Source organism: Tupaia chinensis, unplaced genomic scaffold (assembly GCF_000334495.1).
Source record: "Tupaia chinensis unplaced genomic scaffold, TupChi_1.0 Scaffold000528_1, whole genome shotgun sequence".
NCBI lineage: Eukaryota > Metazoa > Chordata > Mammalia > Scandentia > Tupaiidae > Tupaia > Tupaia belangeri.
In genome coordinates this window covers 2231187-2248893 of record NW_006160041.1, presented here as the reverse complement: position 1 = coordinate 2248893, position 17707 = coordinate 2231187, and the positions used below count along the sequence as shown (strand labels likewise).

General features: G+C 44.7%; 1 protein-coding gene across 1 annotated transcript in view; it reads left to right on the top strand.

The window, feature by feature from the left end:
• SPTLC2 (serine palmitoyltransferase long chain base subunit 2) overlaps nucleotides 1-8433 on the top strand; it is an 85102-nt gene extending 76669 nt beyond the window's left edge. The window contains exons 11-12 of the mRNA XM_006157086.2: nucleotides 1981-2110; nucleotides 6049-8433. Coding sequence (XP_006157148.1) covers nucleotides 1981-2110; nucleotides 6049-6168 — 250 coding nt within the window. The 3' untranslated portion in view covers nucleotides 6169-8433. The remainder of the gene's footprint in view (nucleotides 1-1980; nucleotides 2111-6048) is intronic.
• The last annotated feature ends 9274 nt before the right edge of the window (nucleotides 8434-17707 follow it).

Here is a 17707-nt window from a genome sequence, read left to right as displayed (position 1 = left end):
TTAATGTAATGTCACAAGCAGGATTTTCTTACTCTCCAACAAATGCTATGAACAGCTTAGGAAAAAAGTCAAGAAAATAAGGGGGGCTGGCAGATGGCATGGTTTTAGTTAAAGGTGCTGGATTCCCACATGGGTGACTACGGTTCGAGTCCTGAACCTAGTGGCTTGCTTTCTCACTTTCTATTTCTCTCTCTGATCAAATTAAAATTAAAAAGTGTATAAATAAATAAGCTTAAATAAAATAATTCTTTAAAAAAAGAAAGAAAATAAGATAGGTCAAAAAGAGGAAAAGATAAAACTGCATAATTTATTAAAATTAATTGAAACTTAGAATGCATTATTTAGACAAGATACAGTAGAAAAACACTGCTGGCCGCCAGTTTGGCTTGCAGTGGGGTTGGGAGTTGTTCAAAAGAATTGTGTAGTTGGAACCAGCAGTTAGCATTATGGCTATGTTGCTGGACTCCCACGTAGTCGACCACGGTTTGAGCCTCGGACCCGGTGGCTTAAACTCATGCCAGGCACATGTGCATGCGTGCCCATGATCCCGAGAGGAGAATGGAGGAGAAGGGATTGTGGCGTGGCCATCTCCCTTGGGGGGTGATTTCTCGCTTTCTGTCTCTCTGTCTCTGGCAAACGGCAAACGCACACCCTCTGTAAAAAAAAACCCTAAAAAAAAAAAAAAAACGAAAAATTGTGTAATCTTGGTAATCAGCTGAAGCCAGGGGCCGAGCTGGTTTGACAAAGGAAACCCTGATTTCAAAGGCAGCTTTGTTCCAAGTTGATAACAGAGATGCCTAGTCTGAAAGGTTAGCGCCAGCCATCCTGCCAGGAGAAAGATGCTCACGGCACAGCAGATCCTCTGAATCCTTGTGATCTTGTGAACTTTAAATGATCAGGCTTGACATTTCAGGGACCAGATTTTTTGGGTTTTTTAGAATTATTTATTTAATTTAATTTATTCATTCATTTTATTTATTTATTTTTAATTTGACCAGAAAGACATAGAGAGAGTGAGAGAGGGAAAGTGAGAAAGCAAGCCACCAGGTATGAGACTCGAACTGTGATTGGCCATGTGGGAATCCAGCGCCCTTATCCACCACGTCACTTGCTGGCCCCAGGGACCAGGTTTTTTGAACTCAAGTTCATATTGAAGTCTCTGAATTTCTGTTACATGTTAGGGATATCTTTTAAGGCTCTGATTACAAATCCTATTAAAATTGGTCTCTACCATCTATAGTTTTCCACCTTTGTGAAGGAAACCATAGAGAGATTACCACCTTAAAATTACAAACTTACACTCAAGAGTTTTTTGCCTTAGGGTATGTGCACTTGCCAGAGAGACCAACAGAGGCATGAGGGAAAGTGAGAAATTACCCCCCAGGGGGATGGCCACTCCACAATCCCTTCGCCTTCATTCTCCTCCTGGGATCTCGGACACACATACATGTGAACCTGGCATGATTTTCAAGCTACCAGAGCTGGGACTCAAACCGTGGTTGGCCATGTGGGAGTCCAGCAATGTAACCACTATGCAATCTGCGAGCCCCATGATATGTCAGTTTTTAAAAGAATCAGGAAATTTCTACTAAAAGTCTCCCATGGGGACCAGCAGGTGGCATAATGGCTACATCACTGGACTCCCATGTAGTCCACCGCAGTTTGAGTCCCAGACCTGGTGGCTTAAACTCACGCTGGGGACGTGTGCGTGTGCACTCAAGATTCCAAGAAGAGAATGGAGAAAGGGATTGCAGCGTGGTCATCCCCCCTGGGGGGTGATTTCTCACTTCCTGTCTCTCTGCCTATCTTTTTCTTTCTGGGTGAGCGGACGCACCCTGTAGCAAAAAGCTTTCCAAAAAAATAAAAAAGCCTCCAATGCCTGCATCACCCGAGAGTTTTAAGTCATTCAGGACGGCAAGACCTATGTAACTGTAACTTATGTAACTTTACGGTTTCTCTTACATGTTTTCCCCTTTGCAGCGCCTTTGGACGGGAGATGCTGAAGCGGAACATCGGTGTGGTTGTGGTGGGATTTCCTGCTACCCCAATTATTGAGTCCAGAGCCAGATTTTGCCTGTCAGCAGCTCATACCAAAGAAATGCTTGATACCGTAAGTAGCTACTTCCACTTTGGTCTAAATATGCTTTATACTGAAAGGGCCTGCATAACAGATGAACTTAAATCACCCATTGAGTCTTATCGTCTTTGAATACCTAAGATACTTACTGGTAAGACAGAGCGAGTTGAACATAACAGTACTTAAAACATTGTCATTAGCAAAAAAAAAAAAAAAAATCACAAAATCCTTAGCATTGCCCACCAAACCCAGGTCTTCAGATATCTGGATCCCTTTCCAACTTCATCCTTTTCCATTCTCTTGCTCTTTAAAGACCCTACAACTTACACTTCTGTTTCTACTGTAGCTGTTTCTTCTGTAGGCTTTTTCTTACCCTGACAGTAGAATTTTGCCATGTTTTTAAAGCTCCTGAGTCTAGGACTTGAACCATGCAGTTATCCGTGTAGAATCCAGTTGCCTCAACCTCCATGCCACCTGCTGGCCTATGAGTATATTCTTAATCACATTCTGTCCTTTCTTCTGTTTGCCTGGCTGGCTGCTACTCATTCCGTTTGCCTGGCTGGCTGCTATAGGGCGCGTGTGCACACCAGAAAGACAGAGAGACAGCGAGAAATCACCCCCCAGAGGGAATGGCCATGCCACAGTCCCTTCTCCATTCTCCTCTTGGGATCTTGGACATGCATGCATACGCACCTGGCATGAGTTTAAGCCACTGGGTCCAGGACTGAAACCGCGGTCGACTACATGGGAGTCCAGCGACATAGCCATTACGCCAGCTGCTGGTCCCGAATTTTGTAGAATATTAATTGTGTCTCAGTAATGTTACTATTTTAAAATATGAGAAGAGCAAGGATATTGGCCTGGGGACACAGCTGTCCTAGAATATTCCCTTATTCAGTCCTATAATTAATACATGCTTTTTCTGAAACCCACCTTTTCCTTTGATCAAGAAGTTCAGGTAGACTATCTGTTGATAAATGGTGGTGCATGCAATGATTCCTTGTTCATAATCTAACTAAATAACTCCACATAAAAGCCAGCAGCTTCTACTATAACTTTATCTTTTATCAAAATAAAACTTTTTTGCCTGAAATAGTTGGTGTGGGGTCAGGGGAAATCTTGTAATCCAGAACCCTTTGGGTTCCTGAAGGTTTTTTTTTTACCCCATCTCTAAAAAAAAATTAGGTTCTTCTGAAATCAGGGTTCATAAACATCCTTTCCTTTGTGAATTTAGTAAGTCACAGGGACTTCTGTTGTAGACTAATGAATCTTCTATCAGAGGTCGGGGGAATAAATGGCTAATGGGTCCTCACAGCTGAAATTTAGTCTTAAATTGTTTCCATATGGAGCTTTCCATTAAACCTTTTCTTAAAGGTGCCACTATTTTGATAGCATATTGAAGGTCAACTCTTACTTGCTTTTTGTATTTTGCACATTTTGGAATGAATATTTTTCCTATGCTGCATACGTAAGGGACATTATTGCTGATTTTTTCTCTTCAAACACTGACATTAGGTGTACATTTTCACATGGAATTATAGCTATTGTATTGGACAGATTTATGTGATGTCAGAGATTCAGAGTTGACAGACAGTAGGGCCTCTACTGCCACCCTAAAATTTCGTAGTTACTGATGAGATTGTACTGATGAGAGTGATCCATTGTCTCTGAAGCTGAGATCCATTAGCTCCAGATTTTGCAGTAGATCTACCAGTTCATATCCACAGGCACTTGGGGAGTGAGTAACAGGTCTAGAATTGGCTGCTTATTGGAAACTGCATTCCATAACTGGTGCTAAGGGCGCCCTCATGGTAAAAATGCCTTAGAATCTAGGATTTTCAAAATGTTGGCCGTCTTTCTTGGGTTTCTTTTGAGTTTTCTGGAGCTTAGTGTCTCTTGGTTATCTTTTTTTCTGACAAATTCTGAATGCATATATCTCTCTCATATTGGTGTCTTCTATTTTGACTCTCTGTACTGCTTTTAGGAAAGGTTCACTCAACATGTTAAGATTCGTGTGCTTGGGGCTGGCAGGTGGCGTTATGGTTAAGGGCGCTAGACTCCCACATGGCCAACCACTGTTAAAGTCCCAGACCTGGCGGCTTGCTTTCTTACTTTCCCTCTCTTTCTTACTCTGTCCCTCGCTGGTAAAAAATAAATAAATAAAAATAAAAATAAATTTAAAAATTGGGGGGGGAAAAACCGATTCATGCACTTACCTGTATGCTATACCTCCTTTTTTCTTTCTTTTTTTTTTTTTAGAGGTTTTTGCTATAGGGCACATGCACTCACCAGACAGAGAGAGATAGACAGAAAGTGAGAAATCGCCCCCTAGGGGGATGGCCACGACGCAATCCCTTCTCCTCCTTTCTCCTCTCGAGATCTTGGGCATGCACGCACATGCGCCCAGCATGAGTTTTAAGCCACTGGGTCCGGGACGCGAACCGCGGTTGACTACGTGGGAGTTCAGCGACATAGTCATTACGCTAACTGCTGGCCCCATCCTCTTTTTTTCTTAGAGAGAGATTTTTGCTATAGGGCATGTGCACTCACCGGAGAGACAAAAATAGAAAGCGAGAAATCTCACACACACACACACACCCCCGGGCAGGGGGATGGCCTTGCCACAGTCGCTTCTCCTCCATTCTTCTCTGGGGATCTTGGGCACACACACACACTCTCCCAGTGTGAATTTTGTTTTTTGTTTTTTTTTTAAGAATTATTTTATTTAACTTTATTTATTTATTTTAATTTGACCAGAGTGAGAGAGGGAGAGAAGGAAAGTGAGAAAGCAAGCCACCAGGCCCGGGACTCGAACCATTGTTGGCCATGTGGGAGTCCAGTACCCTTAACCACCATGCCACCTGCTGGCCCCCCAGAGTGAGTTTTAAGTCACGGGGTCTGGGACTTGAACTGCAGTTGACTATGTGGAAGTCCAGCAACATAATCATTACACCATCTGCTGGTCCCTGTATGCTACACTTCTACCAAGAGTTTGTTGTTATTGTTTTATGCATATAAAAGAACAAGCATTCCTTGTAGCGAGTTAGACCCGTCTAACAAGGAGAGACATTTCATACCCATTTCCTCTGAAAATTAAAAGACCAGATTTTATAGAAACGGAAGAAAGCTATACTGAGATAGAGTTTTGATGGGAAAACAAGATAATCTCTCATGATTAAGATTGTGGAGTTCATTTGGGGCGCAAGTTCAAATCCCAGTTTGTCCTTTCCTTGCTGCCTCTCCTATCCAACATTTGCCATCCCCCCAGAATCTCTTCTAAACCACTTCTACTTTTCCTTATGAAGTCTGGGCAGACATTCTGGTTTTTTTGTTCTTTTTTGTTTGTTTTTTTGCTATAAGGTACATGTGCTCAACAGAGAGAAAGTAAGAAATTACCCCCTTAGGGATGATCATGCCACAATCCTTTCTCCTCCATTGTCCTCCCGGGATTTTGGGCACATACACGTGCCCGGCATGAGTTTCAAGCTGTCTGATCCAGGACTCAAAACTGCGGTCAACCACACAGGAGACCAGTGCCTTAACTACTACAGCACCTGGCCCTGCAGATTTTCATAATCTTAGGTAGCATCTCAGCTCAGACTTCCTACCAGTTTCCAGGGTATAGGTAATGCAGTAATGGAAAGATCAAATACTGAAGGAAAAAAGGACAGATGACCAACAGCAGTTGACTTGGCGCGGTCAGGATACATATTCCTTTTCCTACTGAGCATATATATTCATGGATTACACCCCTGATCCTGCATACCTGGCTATTAACATGCCATTATTCACGGTCAGTCTATGGCCTGGAGTGAAAGGCAAGTCTTCCCATGGCTGAGCTGTAGTCTGGCTGGGTACATGACAGTAAGTCCCACAGGATAACCACATCACGATCGTTTTGAGTAGAACCATGCACCAGATGTACATGCATCTCCTTGCTCTGACCAGTCTCTTTGTCTTATATATTTTAGGCTTTAAAAGAAATAAGTGAAGTTGGGGACCTATTGCAACTGAAGTATTCCCGTCACCGGTTGGTACCGCTACTGGACAGGCCCTTTGACGAGACTACATATGAAGAGACAGAAGACTGAGCCTTTTTGGTGCTCCCTCGAGGGACTCTCCCTCACCAGGACAGTGTGGCCTTTCTGAGCCAGTTCTAGGAACTACACGTCTGTGGCCATCTCGTGTGAAAGACGTTTCTCCGACTACTGAAGGTGGCCACCTCCACTCTAAATGGCATTTTGTAAATAGTGAAAAACTGCTTCGCATCCTTCTTTTGCTAAATCTCACCTTAAAAGGAGAGGTGATTCACTTTGCTTTTTTTTGTCCATTAAAAGACATTTTCTTTTATAACTATTCTACTTGTTAAATCAACTGACCCTAGCCTGTCTCCGGCTAACCGCAGGCCACTCCCCTCTCCTGGCCACCACACTGACCTGGGCCATGCAGAGTTCCTGCCGGGCCTGGCTCCACAGCCTGGAGACCGCCCTGGCCTGCCTCTCCAGGGAGCACGTGCCTTCCCCTCACTTCCCATCCAAGTCTCAGAGGTTGTCAACCCTGGGGTCCTTATTTAACCAGTCAAGTAATCAACCAAAGTTTGCTCCTTTAGTCCTAAAGTTAGCCTTTTAAGAACAGGAAACATTAACATTGCCAAAAGGCTCATTTTATAACTCTCCCTGGCCAGAAGCCTCCCTGGGCTTCGGTCTTAGTCGCTTTCATTCCGATCACAAGGTGATGTCTTTCTTCCCTTGTCTTATTTCTTCAGAGTGGTCACAGTCTGAGGCTATGTTCAAACTCTGGGATGTTCCCCAGCCCTAACCCTGATACCTCTCACCCCTTATTTAAAACCCTCACTGTTTCACAAGCTCTCACTTCTCACCCGGGATGACCTCTGAGGCAAAGGTAACTCACATCTCGCTGTTTGTGTACAAAGCTGCTCTGTAGAGTGACATGCACTCCCGGTGGGGCTGGGGGCCGAGGCAGTGTGGGAAGAATGGTGGCTTCTGGTGGGGAGTCTGTGGTTTGGGTTTCTTGCTGCTTTCTATTTTTGAAAATTTCTACAGCCTCTGGCTGTCTAGATTAGGATTTAATGATAAAGGAAAATCATTTATCATGTTCCTATTTCAGGATTAAAGTTATTCATGAAGCCCTTTCAGGAGCTGACCCACCTAGATGTTCTGAATGTTGATCGTCTTTAACTCTTGATGCCCTTAGACGGTTTTAACCTGGCATCTGGGGCTAGGCCTCCCTGTCCTTCCATGATAGATGTTTTTTTTTCATTTTTTCCTCAGAAATTCTTAACACATAGCCCTTTCATAAACAGTGATCCTCTATTTTTATTCTTTTCATGCTTTAACCAGGTAAAGCGACTTCTTTCAAGAGAGCTTTATATTGTTTGACCAAAGAACAAATCTGAAACTCACCATTTTTAAGTTCTTAATTTTTCTAATGACCAAAGTGAAGAGAACTTTTGACTTTATTATACCCTAAATCAGCTTTCATCTTTCAGTAGCCATCAGGTATTATTGGGGAAGGACTGGGAACAGAATGGAAAAACAGTTTGTGGAAGTCATGACGTATGTCTTCTGTTTGTGAAATCACTCCTTTTACTGATAAAGGTCCTCAATCCAAATTCTCCTGGGTATCTTAACAGTTATCAACTGCTGTGTGTTTGTACTACATGTAGAGAGCCGATATACACAGTGTCATTTGCAAAGTTTTGTTCCCATGTTTTGAGTATAAGTTATCTTTGGCGACTAAGCATCTGGGAGCATTACACCCTGGAGATAACCTAAGGTTTTATTTTACTTTTTTAAAGAATAGTAACAACAAAAAAAGGCTAAATTAAAAGGCTGTGGAGAGATGTAGGGACTATTTTTAGCACGTTACAAGTTAAAGATTTTGGTAGTTAAGTAACCTGTCCTGTAAAATCACATACTTTGCTAACATTTCCTGTACATCTAGTTCCCCACCATAACATCTCACTGGAATACCAGGTAGCTTTTGCACTGCAGTTACTATTTAATGGTATAGGCATAGGGTTTGCAAAAATCATAAATTTAAGCAATGACCTTACCCGCTCGTCTTTTTATTTTGGCTTGCATGAGGTCACTGCAAACCAAAATGTTAGTATGGGCATTTTAAAAAGTATATATGTATATAATCACTTTGTTGGTACAAAGTTCTTTCAGGATAAATGTCATTAAATTACAAGTTTATTTTGAAGAGACAAAACTCCTGTGATTATCCAGGACCTCTGTACTTTCTAAACAAGATATTACATATACATTATATATGGCTGTTGTCTCTTCTGGAAACTGTACCATAAGATCTAGGATCCAGTCATGTCATAGGTATCATTTATCCACGTACTTGGGGACATACCACTGTACAGAGATACCGTCACTGAGAATGAGTAGAAATCTGAACATACACAGGCTAATATGGCCAGATTCAAGAATCTAATGGAATTCAAGCAATGTCCATTAACTATTAGGACCAAAAATGATTATCTGAGTCAATAGATAATTTATAACTAGTCGTTATCACTTTTCACTCTTTTTTTTTTTTTTTTGTCTCCATCCATTTCAGCAGATCATATCAGAAACCAGGAAGCTTATAGCTAGAGACATAAAGATAAAAAAGGAGTGGACCCAGTGGCAGTAGCAGTCTCTCCTCCCAGCTTTATTTTAAAAGCTTTAATCTAGCAGGGGCAAGGACAATGAAGCACTCGTTTAACTCTGCTTTGGGTAAGAAATTCTTATTTTCAAGAAAAGATTCTAGCCTCCAGAAATGAAGAACCCAGCACTTTAGTCCTCTAAGTCACCATCTTAAACGTGGACGATCGGGTGAGGATTTCAGACAGTCTAAGCAGGTTTCTCGCTCATCTGGGTGTGTGCTGTGAACAGAACATCCCGCACAGCTACCGAGGAGGACCGTGTAGGCCTCGTGCCCTTTCAGAGGCCGGGGAATTGAACAGTCCTCAGATGATGATTGTCTATCATCCCGCCCTCCTTTATCCGGCCTTTCTTTCTGAACCTTCTAGGTCTTAGTTTTCAGTGTTCGCGTACTCAGCCTTTCATTTCAGGAGGCAGCAGGGAGCTTTTTATTTCTTCGCTCTTCATAGGAGCTTGTACCTGTTTCTCACGACTAGTACGGTCTAGTGAGTTTTCTGGTGTATATATAATACAGTTTGCATCTTACCTATTAGTAAACACCAGGAGTGATAGTGGCTCATGTGGAGAGATTTCCTGACTTTTCAGGGAAGGAATAAAAAGTGACTGTTTCGGAACCAGCAGTTAGCGTAATGGCTATGTCGCTGGACTCCCACGTAGTCAACTGCAGTTCGTGTCCCGGACCCGGTGGCTTAAAACTCACACCGGGCGCGTGTGCATGCGTGCCCAAGATCCGGAGAGGAGAATGGAGGAGAAGGGATTGCTGCGTGACCATCCCCCCTGGGGGGTGATTTCTCGCTTTCTGTCTCTATGTCTCTCTCTGTCTGTCTGGCGAGCGCACGCGCCCTACAGTGAAAATCTCTCCCAAAAAAAAAAAAAAAAAAGTGACTGTTTCTACTGCTGCCTCCCCGTTTACCCCCTTTCCAAACTGATGATTGCGGGTGCTCAGTGGTGCTGAACTGGGCAGCAGTAGAACCCCACCATAGGCAGTGAAGAAAGCAATTCAGAGTAATTCTTCTTTTGCAGAATTTGTAGAGTTTTTGACCACACCACCTAGCAAAGGTTAAGTACAATTGTTCTCTTGTCTAAAGAACTGCTATGGGACCAGCAGGTGGTGTGGTGGTTAAAGCACTGAATCCCACATGGTTGACTCCATGGTTCAAATCCCAGACCCGGCAGCTTGAAAAACACTCCAGGCACGTGTGCCCAAAATTCCGAGGAGAAGGGATTGCGGCATGGCCATCCCCCCTAGAGGATAATTTCTTGCTTTCCATCTCTCTCTCTCTCTTTTTCTCTTTGCCAAGTACATGTGCCCTATGGCAAAAATCTTTATAAAAAAAAAAAAAAGAAAGAAAGAAAAAGTAAAAAAAGAAAGAATTTCTATGACCTGATTTCCAGGGTGTCCCCCCCCCGCCGTGTTCTAGGTAAGCCAAAATGGGTTTTATTCACTGCTTGCTATAACCATGTGGTTTGAAAAAGAGGAAGAATACTAATTTTCCTTTTGAACTGTCTACATATGTGGAAATCAGGAATTGGTGAGCATTTCATGCAGGTAAAATCAGCTTACCCCACAGGGATTGCCAGCAGGGAGGTGTGAAAATCAAGGCATCTTGGCTACTGAGCCAGAAATTACAGATATTTGTTTTTTGCTCTGTTTAGTTTTTGCAGCCTAGAACCTGCAGATGTGCTGCCACCTTAAGATGAGCTTAACATGGAAGCTCAGCGCCCAGCAGGCATCTTAATCCATTAAGCCAGTTAGTCTAAATACCTTCCACGTGGAGAAAAGCATGTCCGTTCTCTCCTCAGCCTTTCCCACATGAAATGTGTGCACAGGCTCCCAGCCAATTGCCATGTGCCCAACCAGAAAGCCAAACTGGAGGGCTGACTTCTCCCTTACCACACAGGAGAAAGGTTAGGACTAGCCAATGAGCCCTTTGCTTGAATTATATAGGAAATACTGTCGTTCCTTTGGCATTCCCAGTGGCTTCTGCTTCTAAGCTCTGTTTTCCATATATTGCGTTTCTGGAGAAGAAACTAGAGGGACTTGCTGAAGCCCCGTCTCTGGTGAGCCTGGAAGTCTCAGTCACAGTCCACCTTGGCGGTGGCCGGGTGTGGTGGTGGAGGCTGTGGACAAGGGTTTGTTTACTGCAGAGCAGACATGATAAATGGCCTTAAACTATGACTCTTTCCGGCATAAACTGACCCTAGAGGATGCCATTGTTCTTAAACTGCAGTTACTGTGTTCTTCATGAATTACTACCCAAAGCTCTATTCCTCCAGAGCAGTGGTGGGGCTGAATGACAGGTACATTCGTACCCTGAAGTTTCACCCTCGGTGCCCTGCCTCATTGCCATCTGCATGGACAAGTGAATTCTTCATGCACGAGGCGCCTCACAGCCACTCCGAGGCTGCTGTTCCTAGCACAGTTCCCAAGTTTCTTGTGTAAAACGTGGTCACTGAGTTCAGGCCTTCCAAGAGAGTAGGGGGCGTGTTGCTGACTAGGGTGGAGTGGCGGCTTTTCTCCTTACCCTTGACATGAGATCTCCTTACCTCTGTGATGTTAAGCCAAAGGTTGGAATTACAAAAAGTACCCTCGCTGGTTCTTCATGGGACACTGGTCATGTCTCTGCTGTGCAGCCCGCTGGCTCCCAGTCTTGATGATCCCTCTCTGAATAAAGGCAGCTGACAGTAAGAGAAGGGGGAAAGAGGTCGAGTGAGAGCCATAGCCATGGAAGAGCTGAGATCTCAATGTGTTGGCCTGTACTTGGCCACTGACTAAGTTACGTGTAAACTAGAATCTGCAGGGGTGCTGTGCTGCTAACTCCTTCCATTGCCGTAATGTCATGAATCCAGAAAGTGAGAGAGGGGTAATATGTTAAAATGTCACTCTTTCTTCCTTCCTTACTCTGTAAGATGATTGCCAGATGATTTTTTATTTTTATTTTTTTACTTTATTGAATGACTGTGAAGCTATAATTAGTGGGGTGGGATGGGCAGATCAATTTTGAGAGTGCATGTAAAGAACCGAAGGAGAACTACTTAAGATGACTTCAGAATCATCCCATGCAAATATATTGTTTTGCCCCTAATAAAATATTTAGAAAGATATGTCTGGCTATGCTTATTCAACCAATAAATTTTTTTTTTTGAGAGGTTTTCGCTAGAGGGCGCATGCGCTCGCCAGAAAGACAGAGAGAGGCAGCGATAGAATTTTGGGGGGGATGGCCATGCCACAGTTCCTTCTCCTCCATTCTCCTCTTGGGATCTTGGGCACGCATGCACACGCCTGGCGTGAGTTTAAGCCGCCGGGTCCAGGACTTGAACCGCAGTCGACTGCATGGGAGTCCAGCAACATAGCCATTTTGCTAACTGCTCAACCAATAAATATTGAGTACTGTGTCTGCCAGGCAGTGCACTGAGCAATACCAGTAATAGCAAGGAATAATGTGTCTACTTTCTTTTTTAAAATTATTTTATTTAACTTTATTTCATTTCACCAGAGAGGGACAGAGTGAGAGGAAGAGAGAGAGAGAGTGAGAAAGCATGCTGCCAGGTCTGGGACTTGAAGTGTGGTCAGCCATGTGGGAGTACTGCGTCCTTAACCACCACGCCACCTGCCGGCTCCAAAAATGTCTGCTTTCTAGTACATAGACACGGGAACATACAGATCATTTCACAGACTCTAAGTGCAGTGGAGGAAAAGCAGAGTGTGATAAAAGATAGTAGTCAGTATGTGGTGTAAACAGGTGACAGTACTTTCCTGAGGAAGGGGGAGGTCTCGAAGCAAATGTGGTCAGTGTTCATCGAGCACAGGGGATCGTGGTGAGCTGAGGACAGCAAGGAGGTGGGAGAGGCCCGAGCACACTGAGCTTCGTGGGCCATGGGAAAATGCTTCTCACGCAGGGGAAACAAGGGAAACGTTTTAAGCATCGAAAAAGATAACCACGAGGGTGCTTTCTGTTGATTTTGACTAGTCGATCAAATTGATATGGAAATACAAAAGCCCTAGAATAGTTAAATAGTTCCGTAAAAGAGGGCTATGCTACCTGTAAAACTTCCTGTACAGCTACCGTAATCAAGACAGTGCTGCCGGCGTTTAGGACGGCCATGTAGGTCCAGAAAATGCAACAGATGTCCAGGCAGAGGCCCACATGTATGTGGACAGCTGATTGTCAGTCAGGTGCCACAGTAATTCAGTGATAACAGTACAGTTATTTTTTAAAAATTAATTATTTATTTATACATTTATTTATTTATTTATACATTTATTTATTTTAACTTGACCAGAGAGAGAGAGAGGGAAAGTAAGAAAGCAAGCCACCAGGTCCAGGATTCGAACTGTGGTTGGCCATGTGGGAGTGTCCAGCACCTTAACCACCATACCACCTGCTGGTCCCCAGTTATTTATTTTTAAAGAATTACGTAAGTTAATTTTTAATTTGGCCAGAGAGAGAAAGTGAGAAACGAAGCCACCAAGTCCGGGACTCAAACTGCAGTCAGCCATGTGGGAGTCTAGCACCTTTAACCGCCGTGCCACTGCCAGCCCCTAGTATAGTTATGTTAGCTAGTGTTGCTGAAACAACTTTCCACTCTGGGAAAAGTGACTTTCAATCCTTACCTCAGATCATATATAATAATTAACTCCAAATAAATCATGGATCTGGACAAAAGTAAAAGTTACGAAACAGAAAATAGAAAAAAACATTGGGACTTTAGGTTAGGCAGTGATTTCTAACGACACAAAAAGCATGACTCAGAAGATTGATAAATTGGAATTGATCAAATTGAAAGTTTCACAAGATTTAAAATGAAAAGCGAAAAAAAAATGTTTACAAAACAGAATATTGCTTAATCATAAAACACAATAAAATACTGCTAAATGGAAAATTTAAAAAAAAGGAGAAGAAAAGCAAACCCCAAACAGGTAAATGTCCTCAATGCATGTATTTGATAAAGGTGTATCTATAATACATAAAGAGCTCTTAAAACAGTCTGCTCCAACAGCAAAAGCTTGAACAAACACTTCATAAAAGTATGCTAACAGTTAACAAGCGCATGAAATGCTCAACATCATTGCATCGTGGAATGCAAATGAAAACCATAGTGAGATCCTACCCCCACTAGAAGGGCTAAAATTTAAAAAGAATTAAAATTCTAAGTTTAGCAAGGAGCAACTGGGCCTCTCATAGGTTGCTGGTGGGAATGCAAAAAAATGGTGCAGCCAATTGTGAATAATTTGGCAATAATTTCTCATCATTTGTTTGCACAAATGGAGGTGTCTCATATGGTGGAATATTGCTCAGCAATGAAAAGGAACAAAATGGCAATACCTAAAAGATGAATGAATTTCAAAAACATGTTGAAAGAAGCCCAACGCAAATGAATACCTAAATCTTATTCCATTGTTAAGAAACTCTAGAAAAGGCAAAATTAACCTCCAACAACATGATCAGTGGCTGCCTGGAGCCAAAGGTAGGGGTGAAGATGAACTATACCAAAGACTGGTTAAAAGATCATTTCTGGTTGGCTCCATAGCCTAGTAGTTAAGGCAACTGGATCCCACACAGCTGACTACACAGTTTGAGACCTGGATCCATGACTTGAGAAACACACTGAGCACATTTGCAGGCATGCCCAAAATCCCAAAAGAAGAGAGGAGGAACTGTGGTCGGACCATGCTCCATAGGGGGTATTTTCTCATCTCCATCTGTCTCTCTGGCAAACACACAGCTCTCTAGATAGATAGATAGATAGATAGATAGATAGATAGATAGATAAAATTTTGACTTGTGGACATAAAAATGAACACATTAAAGATTTTATTTTTGGGACCAGCAGGAGGCATAATGGTTACATCACTGGACTCCCACATAGTTGACCACAGTTCAAGTTCTGGGCCCAGGCATGTGTGCGTGTGTGCCAAAGATTCTGAAAGACTGGAGGAGAAGGGACTGCAGAATGGCCATCCCTCCTGGGGGATGATTTCTCGCTTTCTGTCTCTGTCTCTCTTTTTCCAGTGAGTGCATATGCCCTATAGCAAAAACCTCTTTTTTATTATTTTAGCTTTATTATTTTTCCATTTGACCAAAAGAGACAGAGAGCAAGAGAGAAAGTGAGAAAGGAAGCCACCCGGTCCAGGGCTTGAACCATGGTTGGCCATGTGGGAGTCCAGTGCTTTTAACCACTATGCCACCTGCAGCCCTGCAAAAACCTCTCTTTTATAAAAAAAAAGATTTTACTTGAGGAACAGTGGGTGACGTGGTGGTTAAGATGCTGGACACTCCCACATGGCTGACCATGGTTCAAGTCCTGGACCTGGTGGCTTGCTTTCTCACTCTCTCTGCCTCCCTCTGGTCAAATTAAAAAAGAATAATGAATGAGTAAATAAAATAATTCTTTAAAAAAATATTTTATTTAACTCAATAATGAGGGAACTAGTAGGATGGTAGGATCAGTTCAAAGGAGCTATTAAAAAACATTTATAGAGCAGGGATACTGAAAAGAATGTGCAAATAAAGACAGCTGGTTTCTTCCACACTAAGTCAGAGGTTAACTGGACTTCGACAGGACAGGACAGAATGTACATTTTTACAGACGAGTTCTTTTCCTTTGCTATGAGCTCCCTACAGCCTACAGAGCAGCAGCTCAAAGGCACTGAAAGACAAGGATCAGATACCCTGGAAGGTTACCATCTGTAGACAAAGCACGGCTGTCCGCTGAGGCACACGCTCCCGCCAGTGCACAGAAACCTGGCGAGTGATGAGAGTTATGTCATAACGGTGGTTACCTGGATGTATACATTTGTCAAACTCGAGCTGTACAATTAAGTGGAATGTGCTTTACTATAGGTAAATTATACCCCAATAAAGTTAGTTTAAAAAAAAATCAGCCTTGGGACCAGCAGTTGGCATAATGGCTATGTCGCTGGACTCCCATGTAGTCAACTGTGGTTTGAGTCCTGGACCTGGTGGCTTAAACTCACGCCGGGCGCGTGTGCATGTGTGCCCAAGATGCCAAGAGGAGGATGGAGGAGAAGAAATTGTAGCGTGGCTCCCCCCCACCCCAGTGATTTCCTCTTTCTGTCTCTGTTTCTCTCTGTCTTTCTGGTGAGTGCACACACCCTAAAGCAAAAACCTCTCAATAAAAACAAACAAACAAAAAAAACCAGCCTCATTGGGGAGATGGTTGAGAACAAGAGCAGGTCCAGCAGGACTGTCTGTCACAGCAGCTGACCCAGGGCACCGGTGAGAGGGGCCTGGAGTTGAGTTGTAGGGATTGACAAGGAGACAGGTAGTCCTGAGTGAGTAAACTCATCACTGAAGTCCGAGTTTGATCTGGTGAAAGCTGCAGAAGTGTGAAGAAAAGACGAAATGTTAGACTAAATGTAAAACATCTTTACAAAAACAAACAGCCGAAAAGAACTGGGTGGCCTGGTATTTAGTTTGGTAAATGCAGTGTGGTATAGCAAGTGCTCAAAAGCTAAAATTCTGGCTGACACTGGAGTGTTCACTATGTACCAGGCATCTTATGACTTTATACGATGTGAAATTGTCAATATTGGGTCCGCAGGTGGCATGGAGGTGAAGGCGCTGGATCCCAAATGGGTGACTGTACAGGTGGGTGGCGGACCCTGCTACTTGAAAATCACGACGGGTGGGTGTGTGAGCCCAAATTCCCCAGAGGAGACTGGAGAAGGGATTGCAGTGCGACCATCCCCACTGGGAGGTGCTTCTCTCTCTCTCTCTATTTCTCTCGCACCCTATAGCAAACTGGAAAAAAGAAATCGCCAGTATTCAACCTTTTTGACCAAAACATGGCAGCTTCGTATAGTTCATCCTGATATAAGCTCTTAACACGGGTTCTCATTTATTCTTCACTCTGAGGTAGGGAACACCACCGTTCCCCCAACACGCACACGCACACAGAGGTCAAACAACCTGGCAGTAATTACTATCACCTCCTTAGTACGCGGTAGCAGCCGACACACGCCCCCTCACTCGCGCGCACTCCACACCCGCGTGTCGCCCCTGTGCGCGCCGTTCAGAACACGGCCGTCCTCAGCTGCGCTCTGCAGAACGGGAATCCTTTCCAAAATCTGCGCGGTTCCCCCAGAGTTTTGATCTGATTCAAGCCGGACCCCAAGAGTTTCACCCCAGTGGCTGCGCGTCCTGGCTCTCCGTCCTCTCCACCAACCCAGCCCCGAAGCCCGATTAGTCCCTTGCGCACCCCTACCTGGGCGGGCTGGTCCATAGGCGTCCGACGATCCGCCCTGCGCGCTGTGCTCCCGTTCCCGAGCCACCAGTGTCAGGCTCCTCGGGGCTGCTTTCAGTCCGTCGGGAGTGGGCCGTTACACCGATCTCGCACCGAGTGTCTCCCTGGAGGGAGCGGCCAGGCCCCTGCTCTAACCTGGAGGGAACCAGGTGACACGCACCCGGCCGCAGCACGGTGTCACCGCAGCTCCGCTCAAACATGCCTCAGCCTACCCTAGGACTTGATCCTCTCATCAGCGCCTGACTTCCTCCTGGGCTTTAACGAGCTCCGGGCACGCTCGGTGAAAGGGCGCGGAGCCGCAGGCTCCCTGGTCTCGCCTCGGGCAGCGGCGTCAGAGGAGCCCTGGCGCGGTCCCCGCGGGCCCCCGCGGCCGGGGCAGACCTACCTCGGCGCCTAAATAAGCACGCCGACGTCTGAAGACTCCCGCCACTCGCCCGCGCGCTCGCCGCGAGGCCCTGACAACCCGGGTCGTCCTCTGAACGCTGCCGGGCAGGACCTAGGTGGCCCCGGTCCTTCCGGAGTCGCCGCGCAGGGCTGGAGGGCGCCAGGCGGCGTCGTCCCCGGAACAGGAATTCGCTCGGGGCTGCGACGGCGACAGCGGCGGGGATTGAGAGCGGCGGCCAGATCAAAGGGAGCCTCCCGCTGGGCCAGGGCATGGCTGGCAGCGGCGAGGGGCCCCTCTGGG